At 40.9% G+C, this 23353-nt stretch overlaps 1 protein-coding gene and 1 long non-coding RNA gene across 6 annotated transcripts; one reads left to right on the top strand and one right to left on the bottom strand.

Moving 5' to 3' along the window:
* Positions 1-286: 286 nt before the first annotated feature.
* Positions 287-13575, bottom strand: SEH1L (SEH1 like nucleoporin). 5 transcript variants are annotated; one of them, XM_087757222.1, is made up of 9 exons: positions 13367-13575; positions 11368-11418; positions 10176-10322; positions 8511-8722; positions 7116-7214; positions 5931-6071; positions 5491-5648; positions 4692-4842; positions 287-1190 (listed from the first exon to the last, which is right to left on the bottom strand). In XM_087757222.1, exons 1-9 carry the CDS (start codon positions 13475-13477, stop codon positions 983-985), a joined length of 1278 nt encoding a protein of 425 aa, XP_087613348.1. In that variant the 5' UTR covers positions 13478-13575; the 3' UTR covers positions 287-982. The 5 variants fall into 5 exon arrangements, with proteins under 5 accessions (XP_087613348.1, XP_087613382.1, XP_087613354.1 ...); XM_087757256.1 differs by having other exon boundaries at positions 287-1065; positions 4801-4842; XM_087757228.1 differs by having other exon boundaries at positions 287-1065; positions 13367-13573.
* Positions 13576-13718: 143 nt separating this feature from the next.
* Positions 13719-21914, top strand: LOC148057393 (uncharacterized). The gene is made up of 3 exons (XR_015704698.1): positions 13719-14980; positions 17863-18477; positions 20615-21914. It is a non-coding gene; the product is annotated as an uncharacterized LOC148057393 (long non-coding RNA).
* The last annotated feature ends 1439 nt before the right edge of the window (positions 21915-23353 follow it).

Raw genomic sequence — 23353 nt, 5'->3', positions numbered from 1 at the left:
TATTTCTTCAAAATGTCCTAAGTGAATTATTGAAGCACCGGAAAAGAACTATGAGGCAATTTGAAATCCAACAACTCTAGTCTCTGCAGACCTTCAACACACGCATGAGAAAAGTCAGAGCACACCCTGTGGCAGAAAAATGTAATATAGAACTGCGCATCCGGAATGGCACATGACTTCACAAAAGCAAAGCTATGAGAACAGACACCTGAATCAGAAAAGCTCCTTGATCAGGGCCCCATTAAAAAAAAAAAAAAAAAAAAAAAACCACTATTACAACAAAAAGCATAGTGATACAGACCTTTTAGAATAAGTTTATTAGTCAACCGCAATTATAAAATTTAAATATTTATTACAGCAAGATGGAAAATTCTCAAGTAACCAAACACTCCAAACTATTTTGCTGCAGTATACACAGGAATGGTTTTGTTTCTTTTACAAGTTGATCCAATATCAATCTTTTAGTTACTCAACAACTTCTTGAAGGCATGTTTAATTTTGAGAATATATTTCACAGATGTCAGTGCAAAATACAAAAAGAAAAAAATTCAAGACCACACTAAACTGATTCCAAAAAAAGAAGGGGAAAAAAAAAAAAAGGACAGGCACCTTGAAGTCAGCTACTCTGTAAATAGCTCATGGTTAATACTGTTTGTATGTGTTGCCATAGTTCAAAGGGTACAGATTAAAATGTTGCTTTGATACACAAACATAAATAACATGTTCCAAATGTTGTAGTTTGTTTTGCAAAACATGCATGAAGTCCCCAAATGTTTTAAAATCTCCTGTATCAGAGAAGAAATACAAAGGCAGCCAGAAATGGAAGCATTCACAAACCAGAATAAGGCCCTTCAGAGTTTATTTAAAGTAACATGTTAAACCCCTTCATTCTCAGGTAACAGATTAAGAGGCCGAGATACACATCGTCTGCGAGGGTGAGGATACTGGATGTTGGCAGTGTCAGCATCGCAAGAGTGCTCTATCAGAGGAGGAGGAGGAAGGAGCTGGGCATGACTGGACCATCTCGATCCAGCCCGTGGGGAATCCAGAGGGGGAAAGAAATACCTGAAACAATTAAGAAAGGAACAAAACACCAAAACAAAAAACAAAACAAAACAAAAAAACAAAACAAAACAAGAAAAAGAGAAAGGTAGTAAATACAAGGAGAACCAAAGGGGAGAAAAGACATGCTGGAAACAAAAAAAAAAAAAGGCTTTAGTATATCCATGCCAAAACCAATAGAACATAATAGCAGAAATCAAGGCTTGTAATTCAAAACAAGACAAATCTGGAAACTGTTCTTTAAAAGGAAAATAATACAGTCTTTCCCACCGAAATTCACAGAAAAGAATACCATAATAATAATCCTAGTATACATTTTTACAAAAGAAGAGATTGCTTTGGAAATCAAAAGGATTGTTGTAGCACAGCTATTAACAGGCTTTCATTCTCCCAGAATTCCTGCCATTTGTTAACAGAGCTTTTAGTAACGCTTCACTTGTGACGAAAGATATACATTAAATATTATGTAAGTACATTTTCTGCTATGCGTCTAATTCAGATTAACTTCACAGCACTTCTAGAATAGATGTAAAAACATCATTGTTTTTACAGTACTTTAAATTTAATAATATACATTTACAGAGAGGAACTACTTCCAATGAAATACAGTCTTTGTATGTATTTACATATTTCTGCAAAATCCTCAGAGTAAATTTAAGATTCCTGGTGAATGCAAGACTCAGAATTATGCCACTTCATGTCATCTTTCTGCTGTTTTTATTAGGACTTACCCGTAATACTTGTGCATTTTAGTGTAACTGTATTAGATATCTACAGATGTTTTCTGTCTTGTTTAAAATTCCGTGGACTTACATAAAGGAACAGCTATATGATTAACGAAATTATGGGACAATTCACAACAAGCTGCATTTTGGTTTCAATCTTTGTATGGCTGAAGTGTTTTTCGCTTTTTAGGATACTACGCTCAGAGAATTTTAGTTACTCCATGGAATTATTACCATAGGAATGTACAAGTACATGTCAGAAAAAGTACTTCTCTTAGTTAGGATGAAGAAAGTATGACAGCACTTACAAAACATTTATTTGAAGTCATACTAAGTTATAAATGAAGCAATACCAAACTATTAAAAGCTACCATCTGTACAATTGTCAAAACACAGTTTTCTTATTCCTTTAAAACTAACAGTTTCATATATTACAAAGCAGTTACAAACTTGTGATGTTTAGGAATCTTAATCAAATGCTGAACATTATGAAATGCAAAACAAATTAGTTATCAGAACCATTTTAATGAAAATTATTTTAATGGTCACTTCCCTCTTTCCATCCCAATCAAGGACAAAAATTATCATTTTTAGTCATTTAATCTTTTAATCTGACAAGCTTTCAAAAAAAAAAAAAAGTTTTGATGGAAGTTTTTGGGTTTGGGTTGTTGTTTGTTTGTGGGTTTTTTCCAAACAAGAAACCTCTCCAATTATTTTTCTATAAGGAGTTCCAACAGTATCAAACTGTGCGAGCTAGTACAAAAAACGTACACAACTGGTTTTAAAAAGGCTTTCTGAATAGCATTTAGTAGTTAGCAGGCTGCTGGTGTCTTGGGAGAGGTCAAACGACGTTGGGGAGGGGAAAAAGGAGTTCGTTTTCCATTCCTGTGTGCATGCAACAAGCAGCAAAACACCAAAGTTACTCCAGTTAGCTTGGTATCAGCTCTGCTTTCTGTTAAAAAGGACATAATACAAATGGAGAGTGGAAATTGTATCATACATCTAGACACACAATTACATCAACATAACAATATAGCCTTACTGACTTACTTTCCAACAATCTACATCATCTGTTCTGAAACTATTTTGATTACAAATCCAGTTTGGTGGTCGTGCTTTAACAAAGTTTTCCAGATCTGCCTGTTTTATCTGTTTTAAGTGTTTAAATGTATAGACACTGAAACATAGCATCTACAGTCACAGGCAAAATAAATTCTGTGTAGCATACCAATTTAGCCAAATGTCAGTCCAAAAATCTTTATTTTAAGTGTTAATATGCTAAAAAAAGTTAGCAACTGTGCTTATGGAATTCAAGCCAATGTGATTACAAAAGAAAACATGTAGTTAAGTGCATCTTTTTTATAGTAAGGCTCAATCCTAGGACAAGACACCATACATTTTTAAACTCTCCAGCCATGGACTTAATTCTGTAACAAAATGTTAATTCCAAATTGGAGCCAAGAATAGTTTATTAAAAAAAAAAAAAAAACAAAACCAAAAAAAACACTTTCAAAATATAGAGCAATGGAGGGAGTCTAAAATAACGCTGGAAGTTTCAGTTTCACAACGGCTCACTACCAACTTCAGGGAGAGGAGAACAACTAATGGAGTAGGGTAGGGTAGTCTTGCTGGCAGCAGCACAGTCTTAGATAAGGAGACTGTGAAACCACAGCCTATGCTAAACAGGTATAAAACGGCCTGTTTCTCCCTACAGGAGCCCAAGCAAATCCAGTTAAATAGGTTTGGATATCTCATTTCCAAGACAGGACTGCATTTCAGCATTTTTTGCTACACTGTAAGCAGCACCTGGAAGCAGATGACCAGTATCATTTTGGCCTCCTTTCTTGCTGGAGACTTGGCCCATTACCACCTCTTGCTCTCCCATTTATCTTGTGAGGAAAACGTGAAAGCAAGCCCTTCTCTGTTCAACGCAGCTAGGGACCTGGAAGCCAGAACTGCTGTTCAGGATTGACTGCTGAAGGGGAGGGTGAAGACTACTCTCCAAAAGCAAACTGTCACAGTACTTTACAGATGAGCATTTTAAACGGAAAAAGAGCCGTATTAGAAGCGGTACATGGATGGAAATGGAGGCTATCCCAAGGTGTTTGAAAAAAATAAAGGTGGCCACAAAACTTGGAAGCTGCTGCTGCTATGGAATTTGGCCACATTTAGTCCTTACATAGGACACATCCTGTAAAGTTGACTGTAGGCGCCGCACCATACAAATGCAGGGCTCAGTGTATTTCTAGATTTCAGCACGCACAAATTAAAATGGTTTTCAGAAGAGGCAGTTGAATTTACCTACTAAACAGCAATTATTACAGAATAAAAACATAACAGAGAAAGCAAATTAATCTGCGATAAGAATGCCAAAACTTTCATTCAATTGATGTTACGCCTGCAAAAGTGCAAGTAAACTAACACTAGCATATGACTGTTGAAACCATACATTATGAAGTATCTTTTTCTCCTTCCTTTCTGCTACATTATCCCAGTGAAAAAACAGAATTTGTTGCTGGTATTTTTGCTTCACTTTTAAATGTGCATCTAAAACAGAAGGGCAGTTACACAGCAGTATGATGAAGTTTCTCCTTGTTTGAAACTATTTCAGAAAAGTTATTTTTAATCATGTGAAAGGACTAAAAGTGAAAATAGTTGTTTACGTTGCTTATTTATACAGAATGATTCGGTACGGCTTAGGTTTTGTTCCTTTTCCTCTTAACACTGACATAACAGACACCACCACAGAGCAAAACTACAATAGCTTGTAGGAGTATTCATGCAATAAATGACATTGCACTTTAAAAAAAAAAATATAAAACAAACATGAAAGCTAAGTGAAATGAAGAATATTCAGAGAAGAGAGTATTTACTGAAATTCAATCTCTTTACTAACTAACCTACCTGCTGGCAGATGATCCATTTAGTGAATTCTGTAGACTTGTATTGGCTGAACCTAGAGAGGCATTAAAAATTCCCTGCTGAGAACTACCATTCACTGGACTCCCGTTACCTTTCAATATACCAGTACACTTCCAGTTGTCCATGTAATTAGCTGCAAATAGAGATACATAAAAATTGTTAGTTCCTCTTCTTAAGATCACCTTTTGATACAACTATGATGTTTCAACTGCTACACAGTGAATTAGAATTGAATTTAAATACCAATATATGTTCCAAACAGCTGAGGCCCTTTAGCTGTCTGACATTCTCTGCCTATCCACAATTTAAAACTCAGTTTTGTTCAGTAGTGAGAATGAGTTTCCTTTATTAAAATGCTGAGAAACAAATGAGAACAGATGAGGAAACTGCCACTTTTTTGTTGTTGTTGCTTTTGGAAGTGTAAAGAGAAAAAAAGCCAGTTTGCCTCAACATTGTGACTGAATGTACATTTCCTGGTTTTGGCAGCAGGCAAAGGTAGTAATGCCATACATATGTTACTTTTAAAAATGACAACTTTACATAGCTCTAGTCTGGTGAAACAATTTGAGGGTACAGTAACAACTATTCGCAGCAGCCTAAATCATGCAAGTGTTCCAGCACAGAAAGTTATTTCCTTTTTCTGAAATGTAAACAGAAATATAGAAATCTATCATTCACAAATCTAAAATGAACTTTTACACCAAAATTCTTTTTTGAGTAAAATTTCTCAAGGATATTCAGCATCCTACAAAGCTAATGTATTTCAGGTGGGCGACCTTACCCTTCCAGAGCCTCACGCAGCCATCATCACCAGAGGAGGCAAGCACTGTGCCTGTAATATTCCAGCTCACTCGCCACACCTGGGAGTTGTGATTATCAAACTGTGCCACAATATGAATTTCAAATTTTGTTAATCCTCCAGATGAAGTCAATTCTTTCCTGTTTTAAGAAAAAAGTGACAGTTCAAAGGTCTGGGCTTGAACGTGATGACAAAAAGAGAGGACTACATCTTTGAAGGAGTTTATATAACAATTGTTACTAGATCAGGAGGTATTCAGACAAAATTATAGACTTGCTCACAATCTCGTCCTCTTAAAAATCACGCTGCTATAAAACAGTCCTGTATACATTAAGTTACTACTTTTGCTTCGTAGATACTATTAAAATAAGACTACATAGTATGCACCACATAATACTGAACTATCTACCTTTTAAGCTCACCTTAGAGGTTTTAGTGTGAAAATTCGTACATCTTTGGTTGCTACAGCTAAGATGTGGAAGGATCTTCCCAGATTTGGAGCAAATGCGATATCATGGACAGGGTCCGTGACTGTCATCAGAGCCTCTGCTTTTGCATACTTCCTGTACAGCGTAAGAAATCAACCTTTAGTGCCATCAAAATTGCCAGCGATGCATATTATATAAACCAGAAGTAGTGGAACAGGGAAAAAGGGGTTAGTATACATGACGACACTTCCAAAGATAAAAATATTTTCTTAACATAAATCTAATTTTAAGTAATAATTACAAGCTGATTTCTTCAGAAACTGAATACATCAGATACCCTAACTACTAACAACAGTATGCTAAATCATACAATAAAGCAAGGATTCCAGTACAAAGAACATTTTTGTCTACAGTTGCAAGAGGGAAATAAAGAGATTCTTCCATTCACAAATCTAAAGGGAATTTGTATCTCAGTAACTTACTAAATTTTCTGTGCTTGTAAGCAGACCACTATCTGCCTCCTTCACTGTATGATCAACATGCATTCCATTCTGTTATTTACCACCAGTAAGTTACAACACCTTTTCTTTATTGCTAATGCACAGAGAACATTGTCTGAAGCCAGGCATAAGTCCACAAAACACTCTGGCTCCTTTCCCACACCAGTCACCCTGAATGAAACACAAGTTCTCTGTCATCACTTAATTGAAAGTGGTTGTGCATACGCTTCCTGGCCTTTTCTGGTTCTGAATTCTTAACTGTCCAAACTGAACTTTCACAGAACGCTAGTAATTCACAAGACTTTTTAAAAACATTTTAAGGTCGCCTTGAACAAAATAGTGCCTAGTGCAACACAATTCAAATTTCAACTTTGTCCTATTAATTCCTTGCACAAAATTAAGCATATAAATTAGCAGAAGCAGAAACAAGAATTCTCACTTTAAAATGCTGGTAAGAACACTGGCATTTCTGCACTGAGATGGAAAAAAATTATCGATATCATGTCTGTTAACATCAGTTCACATTCTGAGGTCTCCCTCTCCCATCCAATGGCTCAGAGACAGAATTAAGGTATTATTATTTACTACTCCACATCTAATGACAGGAATAAAATAAAAGGCCATATACTACAAACTACTTGAAGATCCCACAAATGTTATATATTGTCATTTAGCATACCTGGTATTTTCGTTATATTCATAAATTTGAACCTTAGCCAATATATTTGGACTGTTGTCATCACTTCCTACAGCTATCATTGGAGAATGTGCTCGAGAGCTAAAAGGTGAAAACAAATAGTGTTGTATTTACAAATGATTTCACAGAAAGTACATGAAGCCATTTTTTATATTTCAGGCACATTATCTATAAAGAAAAAAAAACAATAACAGAAAAAATTACCACAGGGCAGGGGGGGGTGTGTGGGAATCACAAGGAAACACGAGTAAGCGCTATTCACAGTTACCGGTACAACCTCCATTCTATTGTTTTGAATGCCCACTTTATACACCCATTAAGGAGAAATCATTAGGGAACGTTATTTGACAATTCAAGATGATGCTCCCAGAGAGTAGGATTGATCTTACATATGCATTTGCAGTCAAGTATTCGCCACAAGTTTCATGGCAGAGTCTGCATTCTGTGCAGTACTTTTAATGATTGATTTAGTGGGATTTTGTTCAGGTTTCGGAAGACAGATTACAAAAGCTAAATGTAGATGAGTTCTAGTTTTAAATCAACTTTTAACCCCATCCCATGTATTAAAGAGAAAGCCCGTACTCTGAACCTTTAGCACAGACTACTACTACTGACTAGAAGAATGGCTGGATCAGCAGGACACAGACCACTGCTTCTGTAGGGAAAGCCATCAAGTGCTTCTGGACAAACAGAATCCACAGCCGTTCAGTCCTGAATGGTTTTTCCCTTCCTGTTATTGCTGGGGGAGGATGCGAGATGGGAAGCAAAGGAGAACCTCTGCTTGTATGTGTTCTGGGTGGCGACTACCCAACCAAACTCCTCTCTGATTCCTTCCCGTTCAAGAAGGTTAAGTATATCATTGAGCCCCTGAGGATATCACTAAAAGAACAGCTCTCAAGGCTTTGTATTTGTGCTAGCGAGACTCTTGTGCTTTCCAGTACTCTGTTGCACTGGCAAGGGTGCGTGTCGTTGTTAGAGCTGTCAAAATTACTACCTATTGCAAAACCTTTCTTAAGGAAAGAAGAAAGAGAGAGGAACTGTCCCTTTATAAACACTTTCTCTATTTAAAATCCCAGCTAAGTTTTGTGGGATAAATAAAGAGCATTCTGTAGCTCTTTAGCTCATTAGTTGCTAAAAATAATTAAGCTGGGAATATTTCCTCACAGAGCACAGGAGGAGTTTTTGTAACACTTCTCTGGTTCTGCCAAACTTGCTTTATTAGAAGAAATGTTAGCAGCTTTCTTTCAGATCTGAGTAACGTACACTCAATCTTCTCCATGCGTGTTTTAGGATTTATTCTAAAAAATTTCAGAACTAACTCTTTGGATCTCCTGCTTCAACAGTCATAAAGCAAAACCTACAGTTTTAATAACATACCTTGAAGGATTCCAAGAAATACAACTGCAGCTTAGTTTACATGAGATTTCATGCTGCAGTGACCACTGACTGAGATTCATCACATCTGGAGCTTCATAAATCCTTACAACTCCATCTGCTGAACAGGTTGCTAACATAAGACCCATATGCTTGGGAGCAAACTTCACATCTGTGACAGACGTCCTACTGTCTACTAGAGTGGTCCTCTTTACCTGCGAAGAAAGGCAGAAATTCTTGAAGGAAATGCTAGAAATTTCCATCAAAAATGTATTCCCTAAGGAAGGCTAATGAAAGTCTGACAACACCATTTCATAGGATCACTTACCTCTTCCATCAAGAGCTTAAAAAAAATCTTTATACACCAACGAACTGGAGAAATGACAGATCATTGCACTGATGCAATTTCAAGCATCAAGACATATACTCACAGTGGTATTAAAGTTCTGATACCAAAAAGCGCGGTTTAGATTATGCTCTTCAGACAGGAAAAAAAAAAAACCACCAACCAAAAACAACCACCATGTAACATAAGCATAAAATACAAGAGTATTGGCAACAGGCAGTTTGAAACTGTCCTCTTCATTCATACTGGTGACAATATTAACTGCGATGCCTAGCAACGCCGCTTGCTAATTTCAGCGTTGTTGAAGTTTACCATGAAGCATTTTCCAACAGAAGCCTCAAAACAACAAGTATTTCTGATAAGGGAATGGGTGAATACAGCAGACATTTGATAGGAAGATTAGCTAGGGTGAAAGAGGAAAAAATTGTAAACATTTGTTTTTCAAGTTGTCTCCTCTCCTGGCAAGAAAGTACGAGTTTCGGCTGAAAACTATGCATCACAACTGCAACCTGCACACGGAAGCCAGCTTTCATACCCCACTGAGTGCCAAAGGCCCTGACAACCCAACTCTTCACAATTACATACTTTATGTTAGAAAACTTTACTAGAAAGTAGAAAATTGCAGATATTTTAGCAACCTAAAATGAAATAAAACATTAGAGGCAGGAATACTACACTGACTTACGTAAGATCACACATGAAGAATAGCTCCAAAATAATCTGTTCACATCTAAAATTCTCTTGATTAAATGCTACCCAGAAAATCCACTTCTGGGCAAACTATTCCCCCCCAAAACCTGATCTATTGTTTGAAAGATGAAAAAGAGCAGCCTGAGACAGTTTCAAATGCTCTCTTGTCACAGAAGACAAACCCCACAACTTTAATTCTACCATAGATGGGAATTCATGTCTGCAAGTTGTTTGCCAGGTTACATCTTGTTAAGAAACACCGATAGTAGTGACACTAATCGGCCCACATGTTGCCATTTAGCCGTTTTCCCCAAATGTTTTAAAAATACTTACTCTATGTTGCAATATTGCCACAAATTAACAAAACATGGGCAAAATCAGGACGACTTTATATTAACGGAAGAAAACAGGGTGCTTTCTCTGTTTCAGGAACGGAAAATACGTTGCAAAACCAGAAGTGTCCAGTAACTTGGTATTCCGAACAATTTTCATGTTCAGTCTTCTGTTTAATTTTGGAATTTAAACAGTTTAAAGCTTCAGCCCGTTATGACAAGAAAACAAATCAATGAGGCACAGTAAATCTGTTTATATGAGAACATATAGAAACTGTAATGAATACGTTAAAGTCTCACCCAGTGACTCTGGCCTCGGAGTTTATCATTTGACTCTCCCACGATTTCTTCCCATACAGCTGCTGTTCTATCAAAAGAGCAGGAAGCCAGGACCTGCCCAAATTCAGGATGAGCCCATGTCACACGCCACACAGATCCACTATGTGTCTGCAAGATAACACCAAAACACTCTAGAGAAACACACTTATGGTATCAGTCCAAGCAATCATACATTCTCATGACTTTCTGCAGAAGTAAATTCTAGGAAGCAGTAAGACCATGCCTTTCAAACCTATGTTCTTTTATAAAGCTCAAAGTTACACAGCAGCTGTTGCATTTGTTTATTCCTATAAGCACTGCAAAGTTTTGTTGCTATTAATCAATGGTTAAAAGATAATTATTGCAAGTGTATTTCAAGGCATTACTCCTACAAACAGCAAGTTCCAAGCTAAGATTCTGTCTTGACACAAAAAGTACAGCTTTGTTTACAATTTTCAGCCATTACCATGCTCACTTCTAGCTTGCTTGTACTTTTCCAAAGCATATGCAGAGCATTACTTATCTTCTCCTTTTTTACATGAAATTTCTTTTTCATACCTAGTCAACCTAATGCTCCTTTTTATAGAAAAGGGGAATTCAAAAGCTTCGCTTGCATTTTCATTTACAGGGATTATCGTATTGTGGTCCTATCAAATACAAGTTTAAGGACAATTCAGAAGCTGAATGCACTAATTATCCTGATGAAGCAGAGTCTCTGCATGACACAGTTCTCAGAAAGGTTTCGGGGGGGGGGGGGACGGGGGACGGTAAGATGTTGTAACATTTAATAGCCAGACCTCTTCCTTTTTCTTTTTTTTCCCCCCTTTCTTTTTTTCAAGTGTTACAATATGCAAAAGGGAAATATTCAATTAAAAATGAAGGTACCGTTTTCCAACTCCCTAAACGCCAGTTACTGCTGTGTTTACTGGTAACAAAGTCTGCCAACATAACTAAGTACTAATACTATCAGACCGCATGCTGGCCTCTGCTTTTAAGTGAGAGGCTTTAGAGATGTTTTATAAAAGCAGACAAAAAGTATTTTACCATAAGAAATACAGGATCTACAACAAACCAAAAGTATTTCTACTCTACAAGTCAGCAAAAACTAAGTATGTTTCTTCAAAAACAAAGGAGAAATTATGGTTATAACTGTGTAATTTTTATAAATACAAACCTTCCAGCTGGCAGTGCAATGCCAATCCCCATTTTCACTTTTGTCCCAGACCTACCGAGAAATCAAAACACAATCATACAATTTGTATATAAAGCTTACCAAGTAGTACTAAAAAAACCCAGCCATTAAAAAAAATATATATAGCTATACATAGACCACTAAACATTTTAATCTGGAAAACTCTACCTGGCTCAGTACACAACGGCATGTCACTCGACCTTGCAAATATCCCTACTACAGGTAGGGAGAAGAGGCATTCACCTGCAAAATCCACTATTGTATGGAGCCTATCTTTTTTAAACAATAAATTATTCATAAAAGACAAATTACAATTCTCAACACTTCATGCACTCTGTTCCCAGAGTACACTACGCAGTTTCACCCTACAGCCCCCACGGTCCTCACCACGGCACGTGCTCACATCTGCTTGCAACACCCTGGTGTGGCTCCTGGCCATCATCCCAAAGACAGAGCAGGACAGCAAAAAGAAAATCAAGCTCGGGGAGGGGAACAGATCTTGTTTCTGTTTCTAATATTTCTGCCTTGATTTATAACCACACACAAGTCACTTAACCTTCCTTTCTCTTCATGTCCCATACATCTTTATCATCTTGATGACTTTTTTTTTTCCTGAAAAATTGTGAAGGAAGTCATGAACATAACCAGATGAAAGACAGCTCTAGAAGCCTGGCAGCCACCCCAGTTTGTCACTCGTTCACCATATAACCTTACCGAAAGTCACCTCGCTTTTGGCGTTCTGGATCTCTACCACCACCTTGGTTGTTATCATCACAGCCCAACTGCATAACTTCTCCCCGACTGCTACTCGGCAGGGCCCACCTAGCGAGAACGGGGCCTACGCCAGACACACCGCTGCTGTTTTGCAAGTGCTGTAAAACTCTGGTTAAACTTCTTCAGACAGTCTCATAAAGGCTACCGTTATGATTGGAAAGTAACATTACATCACTAAAGAACATAGTTTTTGAGTTCCACCCACATCTTGGCATCTTAAGAACATTCTTTTTAGGCTGCGACTTATACATAGTGAGTGCAGACTAAAGACTGACATGGTTTTGGCTTACTTTTGGGGGGACTTTTTTGTTGTTGGGGGTTTTTTGTTTGCTTTTTAAAATGTGGTCAGGGAGAAGGGGCTGCTCGCTTGTTTTCAAGCCTGACCTACATTTGACATAGCTTTCTATGGAAAAGCAATTTTCTCAACCATTTCCCTTGGTCTAACAAAAGATATAACCGCTCTCTGCAAGTTACATTTCTTAAATCTAACCATGTAACTCCTGAATTTTTGTCCATCTTCTCACTACGTGCAAAAAATGGAAAAAGCAATTAACTTTTCATTTACTACTATTTTATTTCCTCTAAAAGAATGTAAAATTAAGGTTTCTAATATTTTACAGTTTCCCTAATCTGCCAGGGCGCAGGCAGAACCCTTCAGCCTTCTGCTTACTGGCACTTCATTGTGCAGCAGGGGCTTCCTCCCTCAGCGCCCTTAAATAAGTACGGATTTTCAGCTGAATCGAGGAAACGAGCAGCGTGAGGATGTTTCCCAGCTGCACCACCGGGCCGGGGGGGGGGGGGGGGGGGGGGGGGGGGGGGGGGGGGAGGCGGGGGGGGAAGAGTCGTGCGTTCACACGCGTTCGTGCAGACGCGCCCACAGGAACAACGTGCCCAGCGGCGCGCGCAGCGCGCAGCCGGCACCTTCCGCGGACGGTGCCCACGGCAGCGCCCCGCGGACGCCGAGCGCGGCCCTTCGCCCCCCCGGCCCCAGCGGGGTGGAGAGCGGCCGGCCCCTCCCGCCCAGAGGCCCGGGCCCGCCGCCGGGGGAAGAGATGGGAGGGAAGGGAAGGGAAGGGAAGGGAAGGCCGCGCCCCGGCGCCCGCCCGGCAGCCCGGTAGGCCGCGCACGGCCGGTGCCGCGCTACCGCCGGCAGACGCCGCGCCACCCCCCGGCACAAGGCCCGGCGGCGGCCGCCGCCGCCGCTCACTTTGACGCTCTGGTCGCTGGAGCAGGTGGCCATGCGCCGCCCGTGGAAGTCGAAGGAGACATCGTGGATGAGGTCCCGGTGATCCGCCGCGATGCTGCGCGCCACGAACATCGCGCCGCGGCGCAGCCGCCGCACTCTCTCCCGGCCCAGGCGCGCGCCCTCCTCACGCGGCGCGGCCGGGCGGGGCGGGGCGGGGCGGGGCCAACGGCCGCCGGCGGCCCGCGCGCAGCCGCCGGAGCCCGCCGCGCTCGCCGCCTGCTGCGCGCGTGCGCTGGGTCACCCCCGCCGAGCGGAGGGGCGCCTCGCGCTCGGCCGTTGCCGCGCCTGTCCCCGCCGGGAGGCTGAGGGGGGGTCCCGCGCCGTGGGCAAGGCGGTTGGCATCCAGCGCGGGGCCCGTGGGCGAGATCGGGCGGGGCCGGTGGTCGCGTGAGAGAGCGTTCCTGCGCGGGGGCAGCGCGGGAGCTGCCGGGAGGAGGCGGACGGGCCCCAGCAGCCGCGGCCGCGCTCCCCCGGCCGGCCGGCCTGCCTTCCCCCGCTCCGGCCCCAGCTGCGGCCGGGCTGTGCGGCGGACCTCTTCCTCCGCGGCCGCCTGACGGCGCCTGCGAGGCGGCCGGGTGCCCCCGCGGCGGCTGCCGCGCTCCAGCAGGGGGCGGTACGCGAGGCGCTGCCGCCGCTCTGGGCGCCTCGCGCCGGCCGCCTGTAGCCCGGGGCTCGCCGCCGCCCCTCCCCGCCCGTCCTGAACGCTGCTGCTTTCACCGCCTCGTAGGAGCCCTTTGCGGCTGTTTAGCTCGCCCAGATACATCCCGTTTGCTTTCTGTCATCACCTTCCCCACCATCACCGTCCCCCGGAGCCCAGTCGCCGTCTCCTGACCGGTGCTGCCGCTTTCCCCTCCTCCCCTCTCCTGCCATGGCCATCGCCGTTTCCCTCAGCAGGCGCTGTGAAGTCTCTATACGTTACCTTACTTACAGCGTTGGAGCTCGCTGTATGTAATAATGCAAACCAATAAGCGAGCAGAGGAAACGTTCAACGCGGCGGTGTCTGATTTACTGCTTTACACTTCACTCGTGAGTACTGCTGGCTGAGCCCCGAGAGCACGGCGGCGCAAGAGGCCACGAGACCTGCTTCTCGAGGCGAGGCGTGTAGGGGCTAAGTTTGGAGGGGTTTACGGGGAGGAGGAAGCATGTGATGATACACAGTGCAGACGGTGAAGGAACCCCGAGGGAGGCTGAGAGCACCAAGTGAGACGAGGCGGGTGTTGGGACAGCATGACAGACTAGGAAGCGGAACGGAGAGTTGCACGTGATAGAAAGGACGTCACAAGTGACGGAGGTCTGGGCGGGAGCTGTGGACCAGAAGCGAGTAGACCAGACTACAGCCAGAGGGCTGCGCTAAATAAATGAACCACAGCAGCTGCAGACTCTTGAGGGCTGAATACTCTCACCACCGACCTGCCGCCTTCCAGGGAGCCCCTCACTGGCCGAAGCACTTTCTTCCATTTCGTGTCCTGGAGTATCGGCTCGCAGGCTGGATCCCGCAGCTCGCAGTGCTCATGTGTTTTAAATACCATTCATTTGTCCTGTCGCTGAGGACTGGACCAGTGTCTTGTTTTTAAGGCATGTTTCATCTGTAAGCCATGTTATTTACTAGCTATTCTCGAGCTAATTACAACAGCTGATAAATATTAACAAAGAAAAAATAAATAATTCACTCACTACAATCCAAATAGTAATAATGCAGTTAGTAGATTTAAGAGACAAATAATAGTGAAATGATGATGGTGGTAATAAATAACAGCAAACACTCTTGTATTTAACTGTACTTTATTTCAGTTCCGAAACTGTATTCAAGTCATTAGGACACCTTCACTGCCTTATAGCTACGATCCAGTTTTCAAATCATACATTAAATGATTAAGGGGGAGAATCAAATGTAAAGTTTCCTGAAATCAGATATATTTGAATTCTCTTGATTCAAGTCCAATTCAGACCTTTTGCAGGACATTTTTTATATCTGCACCTTTAACAGGAGATTAGTTTTACCATTTTCAAAAGGACTTTTGATTCTCACAACCTCATTTAAAATTTTCCTGTTTGGTCCTGGCAATAAGGAGTCAAATTCTGTCCACTTGGTGAAGAGAGTTTTTTCAGGGATGTCCAAATACCGAACAGAGTTATAAAGAAACCATTACCTTGGTTGTGGTATAAACCTGGCACTTTGGGTTTGATATTTAGTGCATTTATTTTTACAAACTGTAAACTACATTCCATGGCAACCGATGGAACTGCTGCTATCACGTGCCATAGAGATCGCTGCTTTCTGCATAATATGCAAGCATACTTAATATGCAAGCATTTAACACACTACTGCCTGTGTTTCATTAGTAGACCTCATATTAAGACTAGATATGCTGGTACCCAAATGTGGTAAGGAATGATAATAGATTAATGATAAAAGATGGAGGTAAATGACAACAAACTTGGACTTGAAGGGACACTATGGCATTAAGATGGTAGGATTTAATTATTTTAACGATACTGGGTAAGGAAAAGTTAACATATTGAAAAATATTTTGTTACCCAAGGACAGGGAGTATGATAAAAATGTTTCAGTTACAGATAATGGAAAATACCAAAGGATTTAGAAGAAAAAATACCAGCTGGTTTTACATTCTTATCTAAGTTGGCCAATGATAGTTTTAAAATGATATTTTTTTTAAATACTAGAGAGCAAAATCTTAAAAGGAAAGGGGGTAACATTTTCTTGTTTCTGAAGATGAACTGGTACTGCACAATTCATCTCCTAGAGGGAACCTCACTGTGGACTGTAGGGCCATGGTCAGCGTACCCTTTTTTTTCCCCTTGCAATCACATGCAATCAATTTGGAGGTTGAAGTTTCAATACTTTCTAAATAATGGGTAAAATATAAGTAATACAATAGGAGAAGCAAGCAAAGTTGATTGTTCCTGATTGTTCCAGTGCTGCAATCAGAGAGGTATTATGTTTTTCATGCCAGAGGGAAAACACTCATATAAAGAATAAAACAAACAAACAAACAAACACCCAACAAATAATATTCATGCACTTACTTGGATTGCTAAGGAGGCTTTTTTTTTAATCTTCTTTCAGCACAGTTAGAGACATTTATACTTTGAAACTTCAGTTATTGCTTCATTCAAATAGCTGGAGAGACAGTGCCTAATAAAAACATTAAAGCTGTTTTATAAGTTCTTTAATTCATGGCAGTGTCTCTGAATGGTTGATTTTGTTAGCTATTTTTGGGAAATGTCTTTTACTGTAAACTGTTGATTATATTTATAAAAAATTGCATTTCTTTTTTTCCAGAAGAATTGTTTCCAGTCAGTGATTCAGCTGTCAAAAACCCATTCTTTTGCAATTTTTAGTGATGTAATGATTTTGTTAAGACTCAGAGTGTGTTACAACTAGTGAATTCATATTTTTCACCTGCTTAAATTTAGTTTATTTCTTCAGCCAGTAATACCAGTATAGTTGGAGCAGGGCAAAATTGTCATTTTTTTTCAGTTTATTTTCTTTGACAACAAAAATTGTACACTTCATATCAAGACTTAGAATTTTTTCCTTACATTTTGGTTTGGTCAATAAGCGAAAAAAGCCCTATCTTTTTAAATACATATACACTTACACAATTATTTATTCATCTGAATAGAATCTACCCCTGTTCTCAGTCTCTAGATTCAATGCAGGTAGGTCAGGTTACATTTATTTAGAAACTAGGTCCAAAATCTTCATTTACTTAAAAGAAAATCCAGGAAATGGCGGGGGCGGGGGGGGAGACTGTGATCCCAGAATGTTCATTTACCATTGTGTCTGATTTCAGTCAACACCCAGTAATGAAATAAATACATTTATCCCATGTAGACATTTGTATCAGGTGTTTTTTGTTAGTGGAAAGACTGACACACAACTAAGGCTCAATAGAGGAAACGCTTCATAGTGAAACATCAAAATTAGCCAAGGGATGAGGGCACAAGAGATAGATACCCTTTCTTAGGCTAGCAGTCATTACATAGACAGTCAAGCAGAGCAGATGACATCTGGTCTAACACAGAGGCATCTGCATCTTCTGGGAAATGAAACAATGCTTATTTAAATTATTTTAAATGGCCAGCCTATCTGCTGGATTAAAAGTAAAATAAAATTTGTTGAATAAGATCAAATCTCTCTGGACCTCTTCAGGAAGACTTCAAACGCTATAAAAGAAATTGGCTATAAAAGCTAACATGCTACATCAAAAGAGGGATTTTCCCGTGATGTAACATGAACATAAGATTTCTAGGACCACAGAAGTCTTGATATCTAGGGTCCTAGAGTAAATCAGATGGAAATAATGTGAATAGTATGTGTAGTTTAAATGTTTTTCTTTTACTTCCTCAGGTCTAATATAAATCTTTGTCATTCCGTTGCCTATTTTTAATCTCACTAATAAATACTTCAATTTCTTTTTATCTTAATCTAGCTGAAATTAAGAATGAATTCAAGATGACTGCCTAGCAAGACATTCCCCTTTGAATGGTGCAACAAATCTAGAAAGCGAGGCACCGAGCGCTGAAAAGTGCTGCAGCTCCCTACTGCATTTCCAGAGCCTCCGGAGGGTAGAAAAGTTGGTGCACGATGGGATGATCCGAGCCGCACAGCAGTGGTGGGCAGCCGGCACGGCCACGGTCGGGAGGGCGTAAGCGTCCTTCGTTACTGGTGGTAACCAGCACACTGTGTGCCGTGTGGCACGGTGACGGGAAGCGTGCTTGAACTCATGGAGACCCCAGGAAATTTGCAGCTTCCAGTTATTGAGCCATGAATTAGGATTCAACTATTAGGTAACCTCGGGGACTTCCTCTTACAGCTGGAGCTGAACAGTAAAGAAAACCATTCCGTTTGTGGCGATGGTGTGCGCAAGGTGGAAAAGACAGTCGTATTTTAGCCTGACTCTTTGCTTGATCACGTGCAGAGGAAGACCATACTGAATTACGACAATCTTGATACATATTTTTGAACATTTGGGTGCAGTATTATCTCTAGATTAAATGAAATTGAACCACAGCATAAGAGAAGAAAGAAAAGTATCTATAATAAGGTTAGTTTTTCACTTTTGACACAGTAGGCCAATTTTGTTCTCAAATGGACTGCATAAACTGGCATAACTTAATTTACTTCTGCTGGAAGTTCAGTGTAACTGTATTAGCATTGGTAGAGATACTCTCATTCCAAATGACTATAACTGATGCTGCCTTGGATTTAAAGAAAATACGGTTAGTACTTTCCTTTTTTCCCTGTTGACGACCTTCTTCAAGTAAAAGATGCTCTTGCCTGTAGAGAGAGATTTTAAAAGATACAAAGGCCTGCCCAAAAGAAGGTAAATCGTGAACTGTATGCATTAAGGATGTTTATATCGGCATAGCATAGAGGGTGGGGAAGCCTCTATCAGATGCTTTGGTCCTATCTACACTAGCAGCTGGTCCGTTACGGACAATCATGGATTATCACGCTAGCAGCAAACAGCTTACAGCATAGTTAAAGGTTCCATTCCTGATAACCATTTAAAAGCATTATTGTTGACAGGGAAAACCTGCCTGACCCTGTGAAATTCATATACTTTTCTGTACCCTTAACTTTTTGTTTTCCTTAACAACTGGATTCCCAATAATTCATAATATTCCATAGGGAGTAAAATAATATCGATTATTTTGAGATTCCTGGATTAAGGCACTGTAGAAATGCAAAGTGGTATTATCGAGCAACTAGATGCAGGAAAAAAAAATCTAGTAAACCCAATCATTAAGTAGATTGCTTAGCTTTGACAATCTGAAGCTTAACGATTAGGAAGAGTTTGAAAATGTTAGGCATGCTGCCAGCAAGTAGTCTTGTGTGTGTAACATACTGTGTCATACAAACTAGAAACCTAAAGGTGGGTGTTTCAGAGGAAAGCACTCATAATCACAGCAGTGTGTGAAAGATACGGGATGAATTCCTGTTAAGGAAAAAGAATACCAGCAATTATTGCTATGAAGGGTAATTCAAATTAAGAGGATGACTTGCCAGGCATGACTGACAGATCATGGAAAGAAATTAGTATCAAAATTAGATTTCATGGGCGAAAATGAGGGTAAATAAAGTCCCCGAGTCTTCACATGAGTAAACTGAGAGTAAAACTCCTACAGGCGTTTAAAGAAAGCAGAAGAGTGAACCTTTCCTTATATGTCACCCTGCTTCGTTGATGCTGCAATCAGAGTTCCGCTTACAACCTGTTATTATTTGTTTTGCTAGGAAATCAATAGAATGTCCCAAACTGAAATTAAAATTTACCATTTACCTTAAAAATTCCTAATGGAATGATGCAAGGAAAAGATAAGCTCCAACTCCATAAAATTACATTTTACCACATAATGTTAAAAAAGGGTACAGGAAGACAAAGTAAGGAAAATACTAATGGATTAGCCCAAAAAATGCCATTTGAGCAAAACAGCTACCCGGTCGTGATCAAGTGTAGCTTTGGCAGCCTATGAAAGATGAGTGAAGGGGAAACAGAAGTGATGTTCTCTAAGTAAGTGGCTTATGGATGGAAAACTATTCTTAGTCATATGAATGTGCAAAGAAATGTAAGGGAAAATTGGAATGACAGACTGACAAGCAACATAACTGACAGCTAGGAAGGGAACACTAATGGCTTCATAACAGAAGGTTTTCAAACAGAAGGTTGATCTCAGATCGTGTATCTGCATCAGAGCTATCTTTAAACTAGTGATCTCAGGTTGGGAAATAGAGCTTGTAGGAGTAAAAATGGAAAATAGCTGGCCCTGAGAGTTTTCACAGTAAGAACAGACAGAAAAAGTCTAAACTTAGCAGCAGTGGCTTTCCTCCGTCTGTTTTGGTATGTATGGAAAGAAACAGCAGAAGTAGAAAAGGACATAGAAATTGCTGACAAAATTGAAACCTAAACCATTTTTGCAGACTACAGTTATGATCAAATATCAAATGCAATATTAAAGCTGTTGCTTACAGAATGGGTATTTATGCTTGTTTATAAGCTAAGGAAGCCTTTAATGCCGTTACTGGTGGGTGGTAACATGAATCTTTCACTACCTTAAAAAAAGATTTCACAGCCCCACCAGATACCACAGTAATATTTCGTCATTTGGACAGTGGGGTCAGACAGGGTTTGGTGAATTGTGTTTGAAGAAGGACCTTATCCCACTAATTATTCTTCTCCCCAGACGACCTGCCCGTCCTAAGGCCCGGAGCCTGCCCTTTTGCATGTCCAAAGCTGCAGCATAGCGTGGACCTGTCCCTCTCCTGGTGGAGGACCCTCCGGCATGTACGTCTGCCTTCTGGAGTCCGCAGTCTCCCAGTGACCCCACACGTGAGCCAGCTCTCATTTCCTTCAGCAGTCTGCTCACGAGGGGGAAGAGCGGTGCTGCTGAGGGAAGGAGCAAATCTCACAGCCTTTCCTCTTCGGCCTCTCGCCCGTGGGATGGAGACGCTCTGCAGATGGCAATCCGCCTGCTCAGAGGAGGCAGGGGCACAGCTGCGGTGGGGCACGCCAAGCCGGGATGGGCCGTGTTCCTCAAGGTGGTTTCTCACAGGGTACTGTTTGATGCCAGATACACATCGTGATGCCATCCATCCTGAACATGACTTCATATCATTTACCATAGGTATCTTTTTCTTTAGATTATTTTCTCCTTTATTTGGAGTTTTCCTTTCTCACATTTTAGAAGTGAATATTCAACTTGATGTGATCTGCTTATTAAATTGGAAAATGTTAAGTGGTTAGTTACTGGAGCTGACTCAAGGCTTCTCCACGTACAGGAAGATTTGAATTTTGCAGCAGTTGTAGTCAAGAGTCTGTGTAAAAAAGAACGTGGGGGTTGTGGAAGGTGGAGGTGCATGAAGAAGAGCATGGAGGAAAGAGAAGAGGGAGGTGCAGGGAGATAGTCTGAGAAGACTCAGTGGGGCTTTGGCTGACTAGGAGTAGAATTAAGAGACCCAGCCCGCCAGTCTCCAGATTCAGGAGGTTATGCCTCTCCTTGCCCGTGCCCCTTACCACTCAAGCAGCAAACACATCACCGTTTGCATCTCCTCCACTGCTGCCACAGCTCAGCTGCTCCCGTAAAGGGAAGGGGCAGAGATAGGACTGAGTCAGAAGGGTCAGGTTTGCTACTGCCACTGGCGCATACTCGCTCTGAGAGTGAGTATAAACCACATATAAATACGGTATAACACACATATATACAGTATAAAAGTTTAGATTACTCAGGCGTAGAGAGTTTGCCAACAGGAGATAGAGATCAGTTGTTCACATGGCATGAACAGCTCAAACGTGTGGTCTTCCTCTCCACAGGAGAAAAGGCCGTGGTGGAGGGAAAAGCCAAGCTTGGCTGCTCTTTATTGGGACTGTTTTGCCACCCTAAGCATCTGCATCCATAGGCAACCTGCCTACATTGCCTATACCTGCAGCTGGCCCTACTGTTCTCTATTCAAATAAAAGAAAGACTCTAAAGTTAAAATGGAAACTTCAGCATTGCCTATCAGTAGAAATAAATGTCTTTAAGATTTCTTTTTTTTTTTTTTTTTTCATTTGGAAAAAGAAGAATAAATGCTTCTATTAGGGCATAATATCTGAACATGGGTCTGGTAACAATCTGATCTTCTAGGGCAGCAGAGGTGGTACAACGCAGTTTGAAAGATGACAACACCACGATGTTATCATTGCAGTATTAGCTATGGAAGTAACTTGCTCATTACTCTTGTTACATGATTAATACTTTTGGTGTCAGTAAGTGTAACAAACATGCTTCATTACAATATAATAGGCTAAAGAGCTTTTGAAATTAATGTTTTAGGAAAACCACACACTCCCCAAACCCAACAGGATTACCCATTAAAAAAAAAATTATTTAAGCAGCTATACAAGGACATTAATATATTTCTGCATCTACAAGGGCAGCAGTTTAACAAATGCAGGGCACATCCTAAAAACAGCCTTATACTTCTGACTTCCAGCAAAAGAATAATCCTTGGGGCCATTTTCATGTGTCTAAAAGTAAGTAAGTGCTTAAAGAATCACAATCGACTACGTGTTCCGGGGCTAACAGGAATCCCAGCTAGGGCAAGTGGCTGTACTTACAGACAGCTTTAGGCTTCAAGGAATATTGTTGAAAGGGTAATGGGAAAGGGCATAGCCAAGGTTTTCAAGCTGTGACAAAACACTTTTATCTCTTCTTAGGTAGAATAGACCCCATCTCTCTCTCAGATTTCAGATTTCCACAGGGCGTATAGGCAGACTATGTCACAGATTTGAAATCACCTATTTATGAATGCCATATGTTATATATAGCTTTTAGATCATTGTGAGACATAACAAGATGGAGTTAATTTAACTAAGGAACAGTCTGGGGACATAGTCCAGATAATATATATCAGCAACTGTTAAAATGGCCAATGCTGGAGTAATTTTCTAGTTAGACCACCATTAGGAGAAGCTAACATATCTGTCTAGGAAGGTTTCAGACTCCAGTAGAGGGACCACCGAAAAGCTCCCTGGAGGTCTGCTAAACACTCCTCCTCCCTCTGACATTGCTAAAAGCAAAGATGATGAATTTATTCTGACAATAATAATAGTTTATTGTTTCCAAAGCATTGAAACATCTGCGTTAAGAACATGTAATGAAATCCCAGACAAGATTCCAGGGAAAGCACACTTGGGTTTCTAGAAGACACATGATTACAAAAGCTAATTTCCCATTCACTGGAAATTTTGAAAATGTTTTGTTGTGCTCACTTAAGGCTTCTCCCCCACCAGTGAAATTCTCCCTAACAAAAACGCTGCCTTACAGCCAGCTGCAAGGGTGTGCTCCCTTCGAAGGGAAACTGACGGTGATTTTATACTCATCACCGACCACTTTATTCATCACATGTCTCAACCCAGAGGCACTGCTAGATCAGAATCATAA

This window comes from Nipponia nippon, unplaced genomic scaffold, assembly GCF_047370975.1.
Source record: "Nipponia nippon isolate SJK-2023a ecotype South Korea unplaced genomic scaffold, ASM4737097v1 scaffold_1, whole genome shotgun sequence".
Classification (NCBI taxonomy): domain Eukaryota; kingdom Metazoa; phylum Chordata; class Aves; order Pelecaniformes; family Threskiornithidae; genus Nipponia; species Nipponia nippon.
Note: the sequence above shows the minus strand (reverse complement) of the source record. Positions and strands in the feature narration are given on the sequence as shown.